General features: G+C 47.7%; 3 protein-coding genes across 3 annotated transcripts; 1 reads left to right on the forward strand and 2 right to left on the reverse strand.

Annotated features, from left to right (window-relative positions):
• Positions 1-1,092: 1,092 nt before the first annotated feature.
• MAM_07693 (uncharacterized protein) lies at positions 1,093-1,584 on the reverse strand (the record flags this gene model as incomplete). Its single annotated transcript, XM_040826491.1, has 1 exon — positions 1,093-1,584. The coding sequence occupies one exon, from the start codon at positions 1,582-1,584 to the stop codon at positions 1,093-1,095; it is 492 nt and encodes a 163-aa protein (XP_040675443.1).
• Positions 1,585-6,371: 4,787 nt separating this feature from the next.
• Positions 6,372-7,866, forward strand: MAM_07694 (dimethylallyl tryptophan synthase GliD1; the record flags this gene model as incomplete). Its single annotated transcript, XM_040826492.1, has 3 exons — positions 6,372-6,557; positions 6,626-7,164; positions 7,230-7,866. The coding sequence occupies 3 exons, from the start codon at positions 6,372-6,374 to the stop codon at positions 7,864-7,866; spliced, it is 1,362 nt and encodes a 453-aa protein (XP_040675444.1).
• A 304-nt stretch (positions 7,867-8,170) lies between these two features.
• Positions 8,171-12,638, reverse strand: MAM_07695 (Beta-ketoacyl synthase; the record flags this gene model as incomplete). The annotated part of the gene is made up of 2 exons (XM_040826493.1): positions 8,171-12,453; positions 12,524-12,638. 2 exons carry the CDS (start codon positions 12,636-12,638, stop codon positions 8,171-8,173), a joined length of 4,398 nt encoding a protein of 1,465 aa, XP_040675445.1.
• Between the last annotated feature and the right edge of the window lie 948 nt (positions 12,639-13,586).

Below are 13,586 nucleotides of genomic sequence, written 5' to 3' on the forward strand. Positions count from 1 at the left end.
TTAAGTTCTTACTACTTATAACTATATATATATAAGAGCCTTTAGATATAAAAGTATATAATAGTCTTAAAGCTTATAGCTTAAGTATATATAAAACACTATATAAGTGCTTTATTAAATACTTTTTAGATCTATATTCAAAACCTATATTTTTTATATAATAGCATAATAAAGAGAGATAGAGAACTTCTCCTTTTCTTCCTTCTCTCTTTCTAAGTTTATAGTAAATATTAGTAACGCTTATGTGTAGTTGCCTGTAAGGCTAGTCTTTAGCTAGTCTTTAACAACTACACAGCTATACTGTAATATTATAATTTAGTATAACTTGTATAGTATAGTTAAGTCTATATACTAGTTATTAGTAGTTCTAAACTCGTCTAAAATGGATTGTTTAAACCATGGCACGTATACTTCCTTCGCATACACTGTGATTCGTCTCAACCCTGCTGCAGCCTTGCAAATGTCGAGGTTATTCTCTGTAGTCCCAAAACGATAATCCTCCCAACTAATAGTCTTTAATTGTTCGCGCGTTGATAGAGTAAATGCCCACGAATGGCCTTGGACAACAATACCTATAAGGAAGGGAAGTTTAGAAAGATTTTTATCGGCTCGCTCTTCTAACGTGACTAAATCCTCGTCAGGGTTACCACGTTGCAGCGCCGCAAGGACCGCCCATCGCAAGAACGCCCATTGCGCAGCATGCCAAGTGCCCATCTGCAGTTTTGCGTCTGGCCTGCCCCCCCTCTTCTTCACTTCGATACCCACTACTATTATCTGAAGCTGTAGTGCCGCAAAATCCGTGTGGTTAACGGTCAGTGTTGGTGCACGTCTGGAAAGCTCTCGCAGTGCCTGTGCGTAGCTGGTATCCTCGCTGGTATTATAGTAGATGCATTTGTCGATCATGTTAGCTCTCCCAGATTTCGGGAGCCATCTTTGATGTGGTCGAGCAGTTTGGCTAGTTCTTTGTTGGTAAGCATGCGCAGGGTTGTGAGGAAAGTCAACATACCACGAGGTGAAATCGAATTGCTGTCCTTTGTCCGTGTATGAGTTCCGGAATACAGCTTCTAACAGTCGGTGGTGGACTTCCTCACCCTAAGCCGCCTCCTCGTGTTCAGATTCATGGCATTTCTTAGCCCACTCACGCACCAAAATAATAGCCTCCGGAGAAGGAATACAGCAAGGCAAGTCACATAAAGAATCTGCTCTAAAAGAGAATCGCCACGCGTGAGCAGTCGGCCCGCTGATCGATAGGCCGTTCGTAATGGAGATACGCAGATCTTCTGGAAGGATCTCGATACCATTACCGATGTCGCGAAGGTCAGAAAACAGATCAATGACCGCAGGAATAGGTGGCTCATCAATCTGAAGCTGCCTGAACTCAAGGCCACATTCATCGAGGCGCAGCGCCATGAGTTGTCTCTTGAGGGGCGAAGGCGAACGCGATTGGAGTGAGGCTTGGCTACTGGAGGAAGTAGAGCAAGCTCTCGCAGTGCGCCGCGGAGGAGGCTGAGTGAGTTCAACATCTTCGCTCTGTCTAAGCTGGCGAGGTCGCTTTCTCGGGGTTGTTACGTCGGCGTCGTCCATATTATATGGTGTTGTGGGAGGCGTCAGTTGCTTGTCTGCTTTCCGTTTCCTTGCTCCAGTCGACCATGCTGCGGGAGCGGGGTTTGGTGGCTCTGGTGGATGTTCAAATAACTCTGGCAGATCCAGAAGCCATGAACAGATGTTTCCTACCGAGAACTCGGCCATACTGTAGTTGTCCTCAGGGCTACTCTTGTATGTTGGAAGGGAAGATAGCTAGCGTTAAGCGAACAAGGTTTACAAATTTAATATTTGTCCTCTAACGTGCAAAATAGACATCTTGTTTCCGTGGCAACGCAACACTATCCTAGCAAGGCGGACACGCTTAGCGGAGACAACGTCTTAATACATCTAAATGCCTAGAATTCTATTAATAGTACATAAAAAAATACAAATAATATATTACGGTATAACTAGAAGTTTGCTTCTTCTTCTCTAGATAGCACTAATAATACCCTCTTACTAATAAGTGTGCAAATCGCACTATTAGGACACAACTTTCTCTACTTTTTAGTTGCCGCACCAACCTAAGCATGCTCCTTAGATGTTGTCTAGGTATTTATCTATTCTGTGTCGGGAAGAGAATCGGATACTATTAGAGTTATTCTGCGGTTAATTTTCTTTGCGTTAGTTAAAGCGCAATGTTGCTAGTTATGTCTAAATAAGTACAGCTTAGCACGAGTAGCGGCGTCCTGCTCTTCTAGCCTTTCCCCTTCGTCAGTGACAAAGCCTTGCATTGCTTAAATTTTTAGGCTCTTGTAGGACTCCTCCGGCACAGCGCTGCTAATAACAAGCTCGCACTAAGTGTCTAGGGCTAGTATTACTACTCGAAAGAGTGCAACTAGTCCTTGCCAGTACTATAGGTGTTAATTATTAAGCGTAACTATGAAAGTAATTGCCAGGCCTTTTAATCTCTACGCTGCATGAAAGAGGGCAACCACGCAGAGCGATGCATAAAGTGTAATTTATGCTTTGTTTAGGCAGTGTTTTTCATCTTTCGTTAATCCTAGCCGCATAATTTAAGTTGGCTGCAGTATTGCTATACGTAAATATATTAATGCGTCGATTAGGCGCTAGTATCAGTAAGTATTCTCGGATAATCTAGGCGTTTGTACTGTAAAATATAAAGCTATTAGCGGGATCTAAAAAGAAACGTAGGACTAGGAGGCTGAGAATACTATTCACTGAAGTCTACAAGTTGCTGCTGAGTATTTAGACGCGCATTGCGGAATATTTTCTTGAACAGAGAGTGGTGGACGTCACAGGTCTAATCGTCTTCGTCGTGATTCTTCTCGAGGCAGCGACGCGCGCGTTCTGCAATTTCCAACACCTCCTCAGGGGTAAGTTTACTGCCATGAATCTCCGACATAGCGAAGATATTCATGTCAAGGTCGTGGCTACGTCTAAATATCTCAAACTTAGCCGGATCTAACGCTGGCGACAGGATTCCTTGCAGCGACTGATCTGTCGGATCCTTAGCAATGCCGTCTCAATTGCTGAGGGGAGATTTCGAGTCTCAAGACCGCTAAGTTGTCGCGGGAGAATTACTTCTTCGTAGACCTGTAGGGAGGAAAACTTGCGGCGGGCTCATAATGCTTGTGAGCTAGATCGGATACTCGTGGATGATTTCATAGGTGACGCAGAATCTGTTCTTGAAGGTCCGGGTCGCATTGAAATCGTCGCTATTGGTGTCCGGTCTGCATCATCCTGTCTTCTCCTCTTCGTTGGAGTCGATAACTCATCCATGGAACTGGGATCTGGTGAGAGAGGGTGACTTCGCTTGTAAAGTTGCGACTAAGCTGATGGAATGTCAAGGAGACATTTAACTTCAGCTTGAGAGGAAACAACTGCAGCAATCCACCTATAGATGTCCACTATAATAATTCGGCAATGCGCTTAGTAGATATCTTGTGGTCCTGAACGAAAAAAAGCGTCGAGCGCGCTGCAATTGTGCAGCGTCTTAATGCAGACAGTACGTTGCCCAGGAGACCGCAGAGGCATGCCGGAAGATATTAGGGCCCACTTCACGTGCAGACCTCAACGCCAACTTCATGAAGCTACTCACAAGAGTTATGTATTAGGCAGCCACGCTCGCAGAGCTCTAAAAAGCCCCTTAGAGCCCCGTCTAATAATGCCCTGAATCGCCGCTAGGCAGCCCGTCAATTATGTCAGGGCTGCGATATGTGTAATATAGCTCTTCGTAGCTTAGACTTCACAGGACTTCTATTACAGTAGAAATTAAGTGTGAAATTAAGTATCTTTTATTTTCTCTATACACTACTAGAGTCTTCGCACAAAAGAAGAGACAGACCTTACCCCGCAGGTCTTATTATTAGAGTAGGAGACAAACTTTCTATCTATCTTTCGTCTAGCTTAATTAATTAGTCACTACATACTTGTGAGCGTATTCCGTTATTTTATCTTATCCTCTTGCTCTGTCACAATACCTTACACTTACTACTTAGACGCCAATACTACCTGACTCTTTTAGTCTGGGAGAATTCTAGTCCTAGGGAATTAACTTAACGATAATCTTTTTAACAGACTGTATAATTCTCTTTGTTATACTAGAGTGCTATTGTATTTCGAGAGTTATCTGCAATAAGCAGAATTAGCTAGAGTTTACGGCAACTAGGCAGGGAGGCAGCGCTTTGAGCGTCTAGTTGCTCTAGGACATAAAATTAAAGTAAAAAAAAATTTCTTAAGCTACTTCGCTAGCAAACTCAACACTTTCTTGAAAGCTATTTAAAGAGCGTGGTATTAGAAATGTTATTATTTTAATAAGCTGTCCTTACAGACCTCTCGCTGCATAAATTAAACTTCCCTTCTTCTATCTGCCGCTCAGCTCCTACCTGCTCAAAGTCGATTGCTGGAGGCTGCGAATAACTGTTTGATTTCTTAACAGAAATAGTCGCTAAGACGCAGGTATAAGAAATCGCTGCATGCATACTAGTAAAGGCAATAGACTTGTTGTTTAGTAGCCTTTTTCTAGCACTAGTTCCCCTTACAGGCAGCGCTGCTATATGCGCAGGTAATATATTTTCCTTATTTCTTGCGTGAACTATAACAACAGCCCTAGAATGTTTTATTAGTATCTTTTACTCTTGCATTTTAGAAACTAGTTAATTACTATAAGACCTTCTTATAAAGAATAAGTCATTGTCTAATTGCAAATACAATTACGCTGTAGGGAAATGCAAAGTGTAAAGACACCTTGCAGAGGATATATATTAGGAATGAAATAAGACTACTCTACAGGCAGTCTCTGCTTCGCAATATTCCACGTTCTTGTGATGGACTGACTTTAAGAGCTATTGCGGGTGCTAGCCACAGTTATCCCGGTAGTGTTCCGGACCTCCCTAGCTGCCGGTAGCGCTGACCGTTGAGCCAAAAGAGTACTCAACGTAATGAACGAGCTGCCCTAGGCTCGCTCATCTAGCACGATGTAGGTGGTCAACGAAGAGGTAGGGTATGTTATCTACTGTATTGCATCTATTAAGGTTGAGCGCAGCTCTAGACTTAAACACTTTCTTTTTGCTTTCTTTGTCCTCGAAATTCTTCTCTTGTAATAATACACAAGTAAGTTAAGTTAATACTTAAAGCACATGTATAACTAATACATTATGTTAGGAGAAATAGATATTGTAATGTAATGTTACACGGACATAAGTAGCACAAGAGCTATAGTCACTAGACTTAGGGCAGTGCTGTGGCCGCAAAGACGTTTTAGGAAACTCAAGTTGTTGTATACTCAAATAAGCCGCGTAATGTTCAAAGCCCTTATCCGACACTGCTGTAATAAAAGCCCTTATTACACGTACCTTTCTAGTCTGCAGAAATTAAGATAGGCTGCAAGTATAAAGGCTTCGAAATGCCGACTTAAATAGCGCAAAAGTATCATATAGTGTCTTGCAGGCTAAGCATCGACGATTTCCACGCCGTAATTCTATCATCACAAATAGACCTTGCTTCTAGAACGGCTACCGCCGAATTGGAGTCCAACTTAGTAGGTCAAGGATTAATTATCTATATATCTTTTATCTTAAGGAGCTAATAGGGATAGAGAGCTATTCAACTTAGCTCTACAAAACATTAATGCTATAGTTACAGTTTTTAACGAGATCCCCGTGCTCCCAAATTTCTATAGATGCAGAAACCTTCTGCTACAAGTCCCTTGTTTATCGCCCTTGCGTAGCTATGTGAACAGCCGTAGTGCAACTATTAGATGAACATAGTTAGAGAACAGATTTCTTATAGCGAAATAGAGCCCTTTCGGCATTAAGCTATATAAGGTATAGCTATTATCGACTACGATATATAACTGCTAGTAAACGCAATGTACTAAATGAGAAAAGCAGGGACAGATTGAAAAATTACGCTTGGATACATATCGTAGGATACACAAAAGAGTCAACTTGAGCTAATATCAGCCACAAAACCTAGAAGGATCACTACCGCATGAATATAAACGTGCGTTCTAGCTCATGTTTGCCTCTAGGAATGCAGTATTTTGGGTTGGACCGCAGGTAGACTGGACCTGGAAGGTTTAAAGTTCAGCTTTGCCTAACGCTCGAGAGTTAGTGGGGATAAAGTCAAGGCCAGTGCGCCGCGCTAAAGGTCGCAGCAATGTATTGACTAGGCCATAGCGCGATTCGTATCATGTATATATGGCGTTAAACGTCAACTACTTCCTGGCTAGGTTGTTTGTCCTTGACAAGTTACATTCTAGTGACTCTGATTCTAGATTCGTTAAGCTATTTCTTGACATTTTGACCAGCTATCCTTTAGCGATGGCTCAAAACCTATTGCAAGATTCCAAGGCTTGGGGATCTTTATCAAAGCTGCTGCCACCTCGCAACTCCGATGAAGACTTCTGGTGGAAAAAGACGGGGCCGCATCTAGCGGCAATGCTAGAAGCCGCTCAATATTCTCCGGAAAGGCAGTACGATGCGCTGTTATTTCATTATCATTGGATTGTCAGTTGCTAGTGCTGCAATGAAGGAAGCGTTCCAGGTCGATAAATGTAATACTAACAGAATTCCAGGTACCATACTTAGGCAAAGCCCTTGATACATTCAGCGAAAGGCAGTGGTCCTCTGTGTTGGGGGTTGAAGGCTTGCCAATAGAGTATTCCTGGAAATGGAACAGCGCTACGAAGAAGCCAGAAGTTCGATACGGTGTTGAGCCTATTGGCCGCTTCAGTGGCACCGAGCTAGACCCGTTAAACCACGATGCAACGCGTGAGCTTCTACATCGGCTTAAGGTTGCGATACCGTCACTCGATACTAGTATGGTGGATCACTTTGTATCGACCTTTTACGATGCCAATAGGTTCGAATATGCCCAGCAAACTAAAGCAGGTGTACCTACCTCGACAACATTAATGATAGCTGTCGAATTCAAGGGCGTACAACCAATGTTGAAAACATACATTCTTCCGCGCAAGTTGGGTCAGACCCTCGGACGCATTCCTATGTCTTTGTTTAAAGACAGTTTAAGTATATTGGACTTCAAAAGTGCAGCTCAGCAATCTGTGTACGATTTTCTGGAGTCGAATACAGAAGGAAGATTGCTAAATGTATTGTAAGTGTGCAGATCCTTAGAGATTGACTAACTTGCTCGTTCCCCTATTAACTTAGATGTAACAGCCTAGTAGCCGTAGACAATGTCGCTCCAGTCGAGTCACGGCTCAAGCTCTATTGTCACACGCCACGTACCAATTTCAAGTCTGTACGGGAAATAATGACTCTTGGCGGACGTATTGACGTCCCGGAAGCCAAGTTCCAAGATTTAAAAACTCTAATTGCTTCGGCGACGGGGTTGACTCCGGACTTCGCCGAAGATGCAGAAATACCACTCCGGGCCCAGCACAAGAATGTCGAGGTTGCATTTGCTGATATGCCGATATTGCTGCATGGTATGATGTATTATTTTGATATTGGCGCTAGGGGTACACTTCCAGACGTCAAACTCTATCTTCTGGTAAGGAATTACGGACCTGGCGATAACAGCTTAGCCGATGGTATTACGGCTTGGATGAAGCAGCATGGCAGAGGCCAATACTGTGAAGGCTATGTCTCTATGGTCCACGAACTTTGCGAGAAGAAACAGCTCGACGGGAGCAGATCGATACAAACTTATATCAGCTGCATGTTTAAGAAGGACGGCGAGCTCGAGATAACTTCATATCTAGCCCCCGAAATTCTGGCGGAGACGGAAGGCACTTTGCAACAGAAAGACATCGCTATTAGAACAAGATCAACACTGCGCCGAGGTAGTAATTAACCGAAACGCCGTTCGATGAGAATCTGGCAAATCAAAAAAAGCTATGGAACCCCGTTTTGATAACAATGCATGTATATACATTTGGGTACGCTATATAGGACAGAATGGCAGAATACCCGAGACAAATTATAGTTTCCAGACACACATTAATGTCAACATGAATGCAGCTAGACGAAGCCTGGAGGAGAAAAGCTCTTTCTATTGAATATAAATTAATGTCCAAACGCGTCGAAAGCGGATGCACAGAGTATAGCGAATTTCCCGCCCAAGATGGAGTAGAATCTCCCGAAGAATTAAGCCAAACTCAACTAGTCAACTTGACCAAAGTAGATATAGACGCAATCTTCTCGCACAAAGCTGTGACGGGCTCATTGGACAGAAGATCGAACACTGTCAGCTTCGCGTCGAGCGTCTTGATCGTCCACTTGACAGTTTCCACAGCCACCAAAGAATCAACCCCGTAAGAGTGGAGTGGCTTGGATGGATCGATGTCCAGAAGGGCGATCTGAAGGGTTCGTGCCACGCGCTCGAGGAGCGCAGCCTGAATGGCGGCGACTGCTTCAGCTACCGACTGAGCTTGAGAGAGCTGCGTTCGGACAGAGACCTCGCCGGCACTGCCATCGCCAGCGTCCGATGTGGACGACGACGCAACGTCCGAGTCGCGTGGCTGCGCAAGGATCGAGAACCGGGGGTCATCGAAGTAGAACGGTGTGCTTATGCCCGCTGCCTGGGCGGACCGGCATGTGGCCAGGCGGCCAACATGATTATTCAGTGTCGCGGCACGAGCGAGGTTTGGGACATCCCCTTGCTCGGCGAGACGGCCAACATATGTCTGCAGCTGCTCCCCGGCTAGCAAATCGGCTGCCGGTTTCCGTTCGACGCGGAAGCCGATGGGTCGAGTCTCTGACGACGCCGCTGCTGCCGGGGTTATGCGACCGCCGGAAACGTCAGCCCAACGGAGCCCCTTGATCTGCACAACTACCCTACTACTCTCGTCATCCAGCATGTCAATGTCGGAGACGAGCTCCCGGGGGTCATGGAGGGAGGACTGCGGGACTCCGTGAAGCAGAGCGCCTAGACTGTTTGGTATTTCTGCTGCAATGACTACCTCGTCAATTTTACTTGGGACCATGGGCCCCAGAAGCAAAGAGTCTTCGAGCGCAGCAAACGCAAGTTGGAACACAGCATCCAGCGTTCCTGGATGAATTAAACGAGGGTGGCTCTCATGTGCCGGTGGTACCAGGCGGACAGTGCCAATACACTGGCCCTCGCCTGTCTTTCGAATCTCTGTCATGTTTGCAAAGGTTGTCCCATAGTCAGGACCGAGAGGTGCAAGACGTGAGTAGAGTTTGCCCAATTCGACTGATTGCCGGCACGATGAGTCTGTTTTCTTGTACCCATCACGAACCATGTCCGACTCCAAGGTACGTCCGCTGTCCACAAACGGGTCTGCGTCAATTTCATACTCGATCATGATCAGGCCAGCGCAATTCTGACGCAAGACACCTCCTTCAATAGATGAGCTGACGGTGAACTCCATCCAGGGCGATTGGCTGCTAGCCGCTGGGAGGGGTAACGTCCTGAGTCGCAAAATTGCCTCGGTTGTGCTGTCCTCGGTCACCATCAACGCATCGTCGAAGTGTACACCTGTCACTCGGAGGGCGCTCATTTTCCGATTTTCGTTTGCTTTATTTGACGCAGCTTCAATGGCCATAGTCAAAAATACGGTGCTGGGATACAGAATAGACCCCTGAATCTGATGGTCCCGGATCCAGGGCGAGTCCTGCAGCGTCACCACGCCACGCCAACATCTCTCGCTGCCGCATGTAGTGAGACGCGAATTTCTAAGCAGTGGCAGGTGGGCGTGCCTGCGCAGCCGGTAGTCTTTGGAGAGACGGTTCTTGGCCCTGGATCTGGCAGAGCAGTTCCAGAGGCATGGGGGCAGATCCATGAGCAGACTCGGTGGCAGATCGGTGTCGAGGTTTACGTGACCTATTTCAACGGGGACATTCGAGAGGACAAGCTCGCCAGCCAACGTCAAAGCCGACTTGACGCCTCCTCCGCGTCCGCGAGATATGACACACATGTACTTGACCGCGGACACACCCTGAGCATGTAGTATCTCCTGGACGGGTCCCTTGAGCGCAGGGTGTGGTCCGATCTCGACGAGCACATCCACTGCTGGCCTGTCCTCGTGGGAAATGAGGCTCGAGACGGCTTCGGAGAAGCGTACCAGGGAGACCAGGTTGCGCACCCAGTAGGCAGCACCGAGTTCCGCAGCTTCGATTACGCCGCCCAAGACGCTCGAGTGCATGGCACGTCCCTTGCGCGCTTGGAGCGGCTCAAGTTGCTTTAGAAGCTCAGCGTATGCAGTAGAAAGCGACTCCATGTGGTGACAATGATATGCCACATTCACCTGCAGCTTGCGACCAAACACGCCGGCCCGCTGCACCATTGAAAGAAGTTCGTCATTGCCCTCTTCGTCACCAGATGCCGTGACACTCGTCGGCGAGTTAATGCAGGCGACGACGACCTTTCCCCGGGTCAGCTGCGCCAGCCATTCCTCTACCCTCCCACGGGAAGCCCCTATGGCCAACATGGCTCCTCGCTGATCCTGCTGTGATTGCCGCATCTCTGAGGACAGGATTCCGCGGTAGTAGGCAACCCTGAGGCCGTCGTGCTTGGTCAGGGCCCCCAAGCAGTAAGCAGCAGCGATTTCGCCGCTCGAGTGCCCGACTACACGCGTGGGAGATATATTCCAATCCTCCAGCAAGTCGACGACGGCAATCTGAAGCACAGTACAGAGGGTCTGGCTGTAGGCTGCCTCGGCGAGACGGGACGCGGTCTGCGGCTTTGCCAGCTCGTCAACGGCAGACCAGCTACAGCCGAGGGCCTCGCGCAGGAAACGATCAGATTCCTCGACGCTTTGGCGGAACACTGGGTAAACCATGAGATCAAGTCCCATGCGAGCCCAGTGCGCACCTTGTCCGGTAAATACGAAGCCGAGTCGAAGGGATGTCGCCGCACCGCGGACCTCGGGAGTCGCCCATGCCCTTTCGCCGTGCTTGAGCACATTGAGCAGCTCCTCTAGAGTGGAGGCCACAGCGTATGTCCGCCAATTGATATGAGAACGTCGGCTCGCGAGAGCAAAGGCTATCTTTTGGAGATGTACAGCACTGTCCCTCGAGTCCTCTGGCCATGACTTTAGGCGCTGGCTGAGATGCTGCGCCAACGACGCGCGCAGTCGCCCCAGGCCCTCACGATTGCTTGCCTGGAACAGAAATAACCGCGGCGGGTTTACTTTCGGTTCTTCTCTGTAGGCTGCCGAGGTTGAAAGCCTCTGGGGTTGAGGCCGTATGCGGGTGTAGTGGTGGCCTCTCAGGTTCCGTGCCTCGAGATAGTGGGCTGCGTCGTCCAGGATCAGATGTGCATTTGTACCGCCATATCCGAAGCCATGGGTACTGATCCGACGCAGACCTTCGGCTGGCCAAGGTGCTTTTGTTGTTGGGACTTTGAGATGCCATTCTTCGCAGCGGACCTTGGGTTTGACATCGCAGGCACATTGCGTCGGTGGTATCACCCCCGTTTCCAAGATGTAGACACTCTTGATGAGCGAGGCCAGCCCAGCGCAAGTTGCAAGATGTCCCACGCTAGACTTAATCGATCCAACCAGAAGCTTGTCTGATGCCACCCGGCGCGGGCTGAATGCACGCGCGATGCCTTCCATCTCAGGCGCGTCGCCCAACGAGATGGGAGCCCCGTGAGCCTCGACATAGCGCGTCTCGGCAAGGGAAAGACCTGCACTGTGGTACGTTTCCACAATGAGGGAGGTTTGTGCCTCCACATCGGGGGTGGTAAATTCCTTTGTATGGCCATCTCGATTGCATCCGCTGCCGCGGATCACGGCGCGGATTGGATCAGCGTCGCGGACGGCGTCAGCAACGCGTTTCAAGATGACAACGCCAACACCATCACCTCTGGAGTAGCCGCCCCTTGACTCGTCCAAGCTTTTGCGCTTGTCCTTGGGGGCTAGGGCCTGTCGGTTGTGGCAGCATAGAAACATGTCAGGGTTCAGCAGCAGGTTAGTGCCGCCCACAATAGCAATCTCCGACTCGCCGCTCCAGAGGCTTTGGCAAGCGAGATGACAGGCTACTAGACTAGACGAGTAGGTCGCATTGGTAGTAACGCTGGGCCCGCGGAGGTCGAAAAACCACGAGATGTGGTCAGAGGTTGGCGTGTTGCTAGCGCCTGTGAGGTTGTAGAGAGGTACCGTCTCGGCATGGTGGTGCGGCATTTGGCGGTAATCACTCGTGACACTCCCAATAAAAACGCCGGTTCGGGAGCCAGCGAGCTGGCCGACCTCAAGGCCTGCGCTTTCTATGGACTCGTACGTCGCTTCCATGATGATCCGTTGCTGGAGATCCATGGACTCGGCCTCGGCGTTGGAGAGGTTGCAAAAGCTAGCATCGAGTGAGGCAACATGTCGTTTTGTAGTGTGTCCTCCGGGGATCAAGTCGATGTTGATCTCCTTGTCATAACTGTGGACAGCATGCGTCGCCGACCCATCGATGTCCTCGGAGTATAAAGCTGTGTCTTCTTAGTGTTGCTCTGACGTGGGCAGTGATGAAGTCTCTTCCAAAGGACAGTGGGTACATACTGCGCCCATTGCAGATGAAGTCCCAAAATTGGTCTGCTGTATCTGCTCCGCACGGGAAGTGGCACGATATCCCGATGACGGCGACGTCGTGCCTTTTTGGTGCTGGAGCTCGCATGGTGCAGGCCGTGTATCAAGGCTCAATGGTGTGAGGACTGCAGCAGTTTCGTCTCAATGCGAACATACACCAATAAGGGGCTCAAGCTCGAGCTAGAGCTACATGAGGCCCAAGGTAGGAAAGATTTCATCAATAATGATAGTCTAAAGGACAACGAAACCTGTTGCGTCTCACCGACGGGCAAAGAAAAACAGGAGACAAGCGTGACGTAGGCAATCACGGCTGCCCTGGACTAAGCATCAAAATAGTCCAGTCCATTTGCGGTACTTGCGTCGCTTGGATTAAGCACGGTCGGGCCTCGACGGTGGCGTTTGATGGTTGATGGCACAGGCCGGATTGACGGCGAAGGCGCTCCCGGAGGCGCGACTTCAGTTCACCCGGTGGCACCGGTTCCTCCGCAGTCACGGTCCGAATTTAGAACAGCATAGTACCGGCCACGTGGATTGCTCAGGGCGCAGCAACTTTTTGCTAGGTGCGCAGGATCCCCACTACGCTCTGATTTTAGGCTGTTGGGCCTGCTGCTAAGCTCTATAGTATATTCTAGGTATAAACATATAGCAGCTTTACTTAATACTAAAAAGCTTTAATAAAAATTAATAGATTTTTTAATAAGGCTATAAGCTGTATAAATCTTTTAGTAGGTAGTAGTATTTTTCCTTCTTTGATATTATATATTATGATAGCTAATAAAAGCTTCTAAAATTCCTTAAATTTACCTCTAAATTTACCGCTCTTAGTCTAGAAGTATATATATTAAGTAAAAACACTAGAAATTATATATTTAAGTAATTTAAAGCCTACTTAAAGTAGTGCTACTAAGAAATTTATACAATTATATAACTACCTTTATATTTTATTAAGTGCATTTATTGCTTATATATTTATACCTAGAATATACTATGGGGCCTGGCAGCAGGACTGACCGCCTAAAAATCAGGTCGTGGTGGG

This window comes from Metarhizium album (assembly GCF_000804445.1).
Source record: "Metarhizium album ARSEF 1941 chromosome Unknown scaffold_35, whole genome shotgun sequence".
Taxonomy (NCBI): domain Eukaryota; kingdom Fungi; phylum Ascomycota; class Sordariomycetes; order Hypocreales; family Clavicipitaceae; genus Metarhizium; species Metarhizium album.